Source organism: Centruroides sculpturatus, unplaced genomic scaffold (assembly GCF_000671375.1).
Source record: "Centruroides sculpturatus isolate CEXI.00-Female unplaced genomic scaffold, Cexi_2.0 scaffold2007, whole genome shotgun sequence".
NCBI lineage: Eukaryota > Metazoa > Arthropoda > Arachnida > Scorpiones > Buthidae > Centruroides > Centruroides sculpturatus.
This window is the reverse complement of record NW_019386364.1, coordinates 32,027-40,047: the sequence shown is the minus strand read 5'-3', so window position 1 is coordinate 40,047 and position 8,021 is coordinate 32,027. Positions and strand designations below refer to the sequence as shown.

Below are 8,021 nucleotides of genomic sequence, written 5' to 3'. Positions count from 1 at the left end.
TTGTATGATAAAATTCAGGGCTTTGAGCGCAAATTAAAATTGTGGAAACAGCATCTTTTGCAGAATAATGTGTCTCACTTTCCACATTTAGAAAAAGAAAACGTTATTACTTCTCAAAAATACGCACAATATATAGACATTTTAATCAACGAATTTCAGTTACGATTCCAAATGTTCAAAGCTGAGAAGACAGCGGTTTCCATGAAAATGTTTTCCTCGCCATTTAATATTGATGTGGATACAGTTCCCGAAGACTTTCAAATGGAAGTAATTGACATGCAGAATAATACCGATTTAAAAAATGTATTTTTCTCAGTAAACATGGAAAATTTTTCTAAATCTTGTGTGAGCCCTGAGAAATTTCTGCTTTTGACGAAAAATGCAAAGCAAATGATGTTTCTGTTCGAAAGTACGTATGTTTGTCAACAATTATTTTCAACCAAGAAATGAATAAAAAATGACCACCGATCAAGACAGTGATACACGATTAGAAAGCTGCGTACGTGTAGCTACCTCATCAATTCCGGTTGATATTGATCACCTTGTATCGAAAAAACAGTGCCAAATTTCTCATTAAAAATTTCAAGTAAATTCGTTTTTCTGTTTTTTTCTTGTTTGTTTTTATTTTGCATTAAAATTTGTATATGAAATCTTTACTTTTTTAAAATTTTATATTTTTTTATTCTAATGTTTATTATAAATAAAGTTTCGTAAATTATTAATAAGTGTTACTTTATGTGCGGCCCGCCAAAAAATTTTAAAATTTAAATTGGCCCGTTGATTAAAAAGGTTGCTCACCCCTGGTTTAATATATCAGAACAGAAAATAAAGAAATTAAAAAATTAGACGCCAACACACGCGCGCGCTAATTTTTCCCCCTTTATTGCCTTTTTGGGGGATTCGGGAGGTCTCCAAACGTGTAGATTTGCAAAAAAGCCTTGGAGAATCAAATTCGACACGATTCGAATATTTTCCGTTTTATATACATAACAAGTTGAAAAGTAAAAAGGAGCTGTAGTTATTGTATCGTCCGCATCTTCGAAATATCCCGACTCGTTAATGAGTGTTTATTCGTCCTGCAAAGCATTTTCAGATCGATTCGGCAGAGCAGTTTCTTGGGAATTCAGAAAACACGACGTTCACGTTCAATCACTTGTTCCTTATTTCGTCTCGACCAATATGATAAAATCTTTTGAAAAATATTTTGGACCACTAAGATATTTTATAGTTTCTAATGATGAATTTAGTAAAAGCGCCGAAAGTACAATTGGAATCGACAACTACACAACAGGGCATTGGAAACACGAACTTCTGAGTATTTTATTGAGTCTTGTTCCTATCTTTCTTCGTATGCGTATTGGTAAGAACATATCTAAAGCAATACGTTTTAAACGAGTACAGAACTATTAGGTTGACATTACACTTCTAAAAACTGTCCATGAACTTCAAGTATCGAAAAAGCGTGTATTCAAGTATATTTTTTGTATAGATCCTTCTTTCAAGTAATAGGAATACGAAGAATTTATTACGTTTATATGGTGTTTCTATACATCTGTGTTATGTTCTGTATATCATTGTTGTTAATATTTTAAAATAAATAATTAATAAAATATGTTACTATCATTGTTAACTTGTCAAAAGGTTATGGGTAGTCGCGTTTCTTCTGCAACCAATTAGACCGTCTGATTTCAAATTGGAGAGGGAGGATGTTCAAGCAATTAAAGTTTTAATTTACCTCTTTGTGAGACTGGGAACGAATACTGCAGGAAAAAATCTCACAGAATATTTCACGATCTCTTAATCATCCCAACGTCGTCATTATGAATCTCTCTGACCTACGATGGGCATGTTAAAACGGCCGTTTCGATGCCCACAAGATAGATTGACTAACAGGTAAACTGTAACTCAATAAATCCGCAAAGTATTGCACGCCCGTTGTCTTTATATTTATTAACATTATGAATACAAAAAAATTATTAAGAGATCAAAAGTTTTAACCGGTTTGTCATCCGGCCGTGACGAATCGAAATTATACTGTCAGAACGCTAACCAAACTGATTTAAAATCAATTATTTGTACTGAATAGAAAACACACACAGACACACTTGGTACACTAAGTCAGTTTTTAAATCTCATTCCGAAGCTAAACTGTGGAAAACGAGAGTAGAAAGTTTAGGAAAGTTTTAATTAAGAAACTGATATTTGCTACAAATTACTGCGAGAATTTTAAGTTCTTCGGGAGAGGTTAAAAGAAGTGCAATTGTATCTTTTCCTGAAACAAATAATGTGGATAAGAGAGAGGGAAAAGTAGAAAATAATGGGAAATTAAATTTATTCATAAATGCACAAATAATGCAATATAATACGAGATAATTTCAAATTTTAACCAATTTACGAAGCAAGTTAGGGATAATGGTTGTATCGTTTACGTACTGTATGTAGTAACGTGAAAGGATTTCTGCTTTCAGCAGGCATCTCGATCAGTGAATCAATATTTAAGGGATTTTTTTCCCTAAATTTAGGGGGAACTCAGCAGGATGACGTTACAGAATTTCACTTTTTGTAGATGGTAAAAGAAAAACTAATATTTTTTTTCGCTGCAATTTGAAAAAATTGTAGACCTATAAATTCCCAATGTCGTCAGACTTTCAATCCGTCTGTCCACCTGTCTTTCGTTAATCTCGAGAACGGAGTTAAAAAATTAATTGCGTGATCAGATAAGAAAACCTTAGGGGCAGGAGGCCCAGTTAACTACATGCGTTTTTATTGTTTATGTGTCACCCACCCAAGGCACAAATAACATCTGAAAAGTGTATTTTTCCTCTATGAAACTATCTGTTACACTTCTGTATTTAACCCATTGACTATAATTTAGGTAATCATCTTATTATAGTTTTGCAACAATCTATCACTTGTATGTCTGAAGTTTCTTGATTAGGCAAAGCCCATAAACCAAGATGAACTGTAATTTTCACTGTCAAATTGGAACTGAATATTATGCTATAAAACACGTGTGCGCCTTTCAAAACGAGCTTTCACTTCGTTTAAGCTAAAAATCGTTTCGCTAGACATTCGATAGCACCGGATTAATACCACTAAAAAATGTCTTCGATTGACAGAAGAAATAAATGATGAATTTTCGATAAACTGTATAATTCGTCCAAAGAGAAAGATAAATAATCGTCGGCCATCTTGAATTGTGATGACTTAGGACAACTCTTTTTATGTCGTATATAGCGACGCCTATTTACGACATTTTCAGTTATGACAATTTTGTGATTAAGAAATTTTGTCGTATTTGAACTTATTACAAAAGTTTGTCGTAAGTCGCGATACGAAGATTTCGTCAATCCGATTTTCAGAAAGAAAATTTCAATAATATAAGTTACAAAGTGGAGATGAATAAATGTGTCGATGTCCAATTATAAAGTTAAAATGTTATATGATAATATAAATCAAGCTTTTAATTAAACGTCAGAAATAATTAATGAAAGAATTGTAATATTCAAAGAAATGTAAAATCTACAGGACAAAACAAAATGAATGAACACATTAGCAGCAAATTGTATATGATTTGTTCGATATGTAAGAGAAAAGTTCTTACATAAAATGGAATATTAGAAATCTTTTACAAATTTATTCTTACAATTATTTTATACAGTTTATTTTGAAAGTACTGTTTCTGGCGCTGTTATATATAAAAGGGAGGAAGTATGGCGATCGGTCAGAAAATGACCCCTAAAGACTTTTGCATTTTCGGACTCGGAACCATGAAACGTCGAGAAATGAAAAAAATTCGGGGGGTTTTGGGTATGTATGTAATTTGTAGCAAATATCAGTTTCATAATTGAAATTTTCGTAATTTTTGTACTCTTGTTTTCCACAGTTTTGTTTTGGTTTGAGATTTAAAAACTGACTTATGTGTACTAAGGGTGCGACTATGCAGACGCGAATTTAGAGCGAGCGAGAGGTTGCGAGCGATTTAGTTTTCGCAAAGGAAAACCATTCACAAATGAGAAGCGAGAAATAACGCTGGCGAGAGCGAATTTCTGGTTCTCGCACATATCTGACAGGTTATGATATTTATCGCTTCTCGACACTTCTCGCCACATATTCTCGCTCGCTTGGAAAATTCGCTCGCTCGCGTCTGCATACTCGCACCCTAAGTTTGTCTGTGTGTGTATTCTCCTCAGTACAAATCATTGATTTTAAATCAGTTTGGTTGGCAAGCTGACATTATAATTTCGTTTCATTACTTTCGGATGACCAAGCTGTTAAAACTTTTGATCTTTTATTTTTTTTATTCATAATGATATATAAAGACAACGTTGCATGCAATACTTTGTAGATTTAACGAGTTACAGTTTACTTGTTAGTCTATCCGTCTTGTGGGCATTGAATCGGCTATTTTAAAANGATCGCCATACTTTCCCTGTTTTAAATATAAAGCTGGCAAAGTAAAAATGTTCTGCTTCACTTTCACTTTAAATGTTTTTATATATTCTTTAGAAATTTCGATAAATATCAGAACATTTTAATACAATAAGGAAATTTTAGCATAAATTGAAATAAAACAATCTCTAGGAAGAAATTCCTTCAGTCAGAATTTATTTCACGTTACTGCATACAGTACGTAAACAATACAACCATTATCCCTAATTTGATTCGTAAATTGGTTAAAATTTGAAATTATCTCGTATTATATTGCATTATTTGTGCATTTATGTATAAATTTAATTTCCCATTATTTTCTACTTCCCTCTCTCTCTTTTCCACATTATTTGTTTCAGGAAAAGATACAATTGCACTTCTTTTAACCTCTCCCGAAGAACTTAAAATTCTCGCAGTAATTTGTAGCAAATATCAGTTTCTTAATTGAGATTTTCCTAATCTTTCTACTCTTGTTTTCCACAGTTTAGCTTCGGAATGAGATTTAAAAACTGACTTAGTGTACCAAGTGTGTCTGTGTGTGTTTTCTATTCAGTACAAATAATTGATTTTAAATCAGTTTGGTTAGCGTTCTGACAGTATAATTTCGATTCATCACGGCCGGATGACAAACTGGTTAAAACTTTTGATCTCTTAATAATTTTTTTGTATTCATAATGTTAATAAATATAAAGACAACGGGCGTGCAATACTTTGCGGATTTATCGAGTTATAGTTTACCTGTTAGTCTATCTATCTTGTGGGCATTGAAACGGCCATTTTAACATGCCCATCGTAGGTCAGAGAGATCCATAATGACGACGTTGGGATGATTAAGGGATCGTGAAATATTCTGTGAGATTTTTTCCTGCAGTATTCGTTCCCAGTCTCACAAAGAAGTAAATTAAAACTTTAATTGCTTGAACATCCTCCCTCTCCAATTTGAAATCAGACGGTCTAATTGGTTGCAGAAGAAACGCGACTACCCATAACCTTTTGACAAGTTAACAATGATAGTAACATATTTTATTAATTATTTATTTTAAAATATTAACAACAATGATATACAGAACATAACACAGATGTATAGAAACACCATATAAACGTAATAAATTCTTCGTATTCCTATTACTTGAAAGAAGGATCTATACAAAAAATATACTTGAATACACGCTTTTTCGATACTTGGAGTTCATGGACAGTTTTTAGAAGTGTAGTGTCAACCTAATAGTTCTGTACTCGTTTAAAACGTATTGCTTTAGATATGTTCTTACCAATACGCGTACGAAGAAAGATAGGAACAAGACTCAATAAAATACTCAGAAGTTCGTGTTTCCAATGCCCTGTCGTGTAGTTGTCGATTCCAATTGTATTCACGGCGCTTTTAATCAATTCGTTACTAGAAACTATAAAATATCTTAGTGGTCCAAGATATTTTTCAAAAGATTTTATCATATTTGTCGAGACGAAATAAGGAACAAGTGATTGAACGTGAACGTCGTGTTTTCTGAATTCCCAAGAAACTGCTCTGCCGAATCGATCTGAAAATGCTTTGCAGGACGAATAAACACTCATTAACGAGTCGGGATATTTCGAAGATGCGGACGATACTATAACTACAGCTCCACTCTGTTTTGCTAACATCGACCGAATAACTAAATCAACCATATTTACTACGGCTCGAATGTGTAATTGTATCATGGCAATTACGTTTTCGTTGGTTTCTTCAAGAAAATAACACGGAACATTACCATTAATACCAGCAGAAATAACCAAAATACCGACGTTCCTGTCCTCTAGTTGTTGCTTTAACTTGGTGTAAATGTTTCCGTTTTCGGTAAAATCAATTTGTACGTACTCACATTGAACTCGGTAATTGTCTTGGATTTCTTTCTTGGTCTGTTTAAGAGTATCCAAATTTCTGCCAACGATGAGGACGTTCATTCCGCGTTGAGCCAGTTGCAAAGCGTAAGATTTTCCAATTCCCGAATTTCCACCGGTCACAATANTTTTGACAAGTTAACAATGATAGTAACATATTTTATTAATTATTTATTTTAAAATATTAACAACAATGATATACAGAACATAACACAGATGTATAGAAACACCATATAAACTCAATAAATTCTTCGTATTCCTGTTACTTGTAAGAATGATCTATACAAAAAATATACTTGAATACAATATTCTTGGATACTTGCAGTTCGTGGACAAATTTTCAGAAGTGTAATATCAACACTATTAGTTTTTCTTAGATCGTTTGAAAAATATTGTTTTTAATATCTTTTTAACAATATGTTTAAAAAGAAAGTTACGAGGAAAAGTGAATAATATACCCAGAAGTTCGTGTTTCCAATGCCCTGTTGTGTAGTTGTCGATTCCGACGGTATTCACGGCACTTTTACTAAATTCATCACTAGAAACTATAAAATATCTTAGTGGTCCAAGATATTTTTCAAAAGATTTTATCATATTGGTCGAGACGAAATAAGGAACAAGTGATTGAACGTGAACGTCATCTTTTCTGAATTCCCAAGAAATTGCTCTGCCGAATCGATCTGAAAATGCTTTGCAGGACGAATAAACACTCGCTGCGGGATCGGGATATTTCGAAGATGCAGAAGATACAATAACTACAGCACCAATCTGTTTTGCTAACATCGACGGAACAACTAAATCAACCATATTTAGTACCGCACGAATGTGTAATTGTATCATGGCAATAACGTTTTCGTGGGTTTCTTCGAGGAAATGACACGGAGCATTACCAATAATACCAGCAGAAATAACCAAAATACCGACGTTCCTGTCTTCTAGTTGTTGCTTTATCTTGGTGTAAATGTTTTCGTTTTCAGTAAAATCAATTTGTATGTACTCACATTGAACTCGGTAGTTATCTTGGATTTCTTTCTTGGTTTCTTTAAGAGTATCCAAATTTCTGCCAACGATGAGGACGTTCATTCCGCGTTGAGCCAGTTGCAAAGCGTAAGATTTTCCAATTCCCGAATTTCCACCGGTCACAACGGCCCATTCTCCATATTTTTTCAAATCAACAGCATAATATTTAGAAAGCGGGAGAATTACGAACAAACGTAATAATCGAAAAAGTTTATGCAGTAAAATAAATGATGCTAAAATCCCAGTAGAAATTAAAATCATTTCGTATACATGTACGAATTTATCAGTATCCATAGCGACTATGATTTTTTACTATTTTCCCAATATTTTGGAATGAGTAAACGTATATTATATTGTGTACAAATGAATTTGACGATATATATGCAGCAGCACTCACGAACCGTGACACCGCGATTAACTTATTCCTGGTATCGTTAATTACACGTAATTGTCAACATGGAAGCAAATATCTATTACTGGGCAAAAATTTTGGCTGGTTTTTCTATTATAAATTTTATAATAAATAAACTATTTACAATATTATTTATGCATTATAAAAAAGTTATTAATTTGTAAGTAAACAAGAATGTTATTTTCTTAATTAAATTTTTAATGTCTTTTTAGGGGCGCGTATTCTCTTGGATTCGCATGGTTACGTCATTGTAAACGCTTGCGTAATTTAGATTTTTAAT

General features: G+C 33.0%; 2 protein-coding genes across 2 annotated transcripts; both read right to left on the bottom strand.

The window, feature by feature from the left end:
* Window positions 1–5,652: 5,652 nt before the first annotated feature.
* On the bottom strand, window positions 5,653–6,435 carry LOC111614689 (very-long-chain 3-oxoacyl-CoA reductase-like; the record flags this gene model as incomplete). Its single annotated transcript, XM_023356054.1, has 1 exon — window positions 5,653–6,435. A coding segment is annotated over one exon (783 nt), but the record flags the coding sequence as incomplete, so codon positions are not given.
* Window positions 6,436–6,641: 206 nt separating this feature from the next.
* On the bottom strand, window positions 6,642–7,630 carry LOC111614688 (hydroxysteroid dehydrogenase-like protein 1). The gene has a single exon (XM_023356053.1). The coding sequence runs from the start codon at window positions 7,621–7,623 to the stop codon at window positions 6,673–6,675; it is 951 nt and encodes a 316-aa protein (XP_023211821.1). The 5' UTR covers window positions 7,624–7,630; the 3' UTR covers window positions 6,642–6,672.
* Window positions 7,631–8,021: the final 391 nt, after the last annotated feature.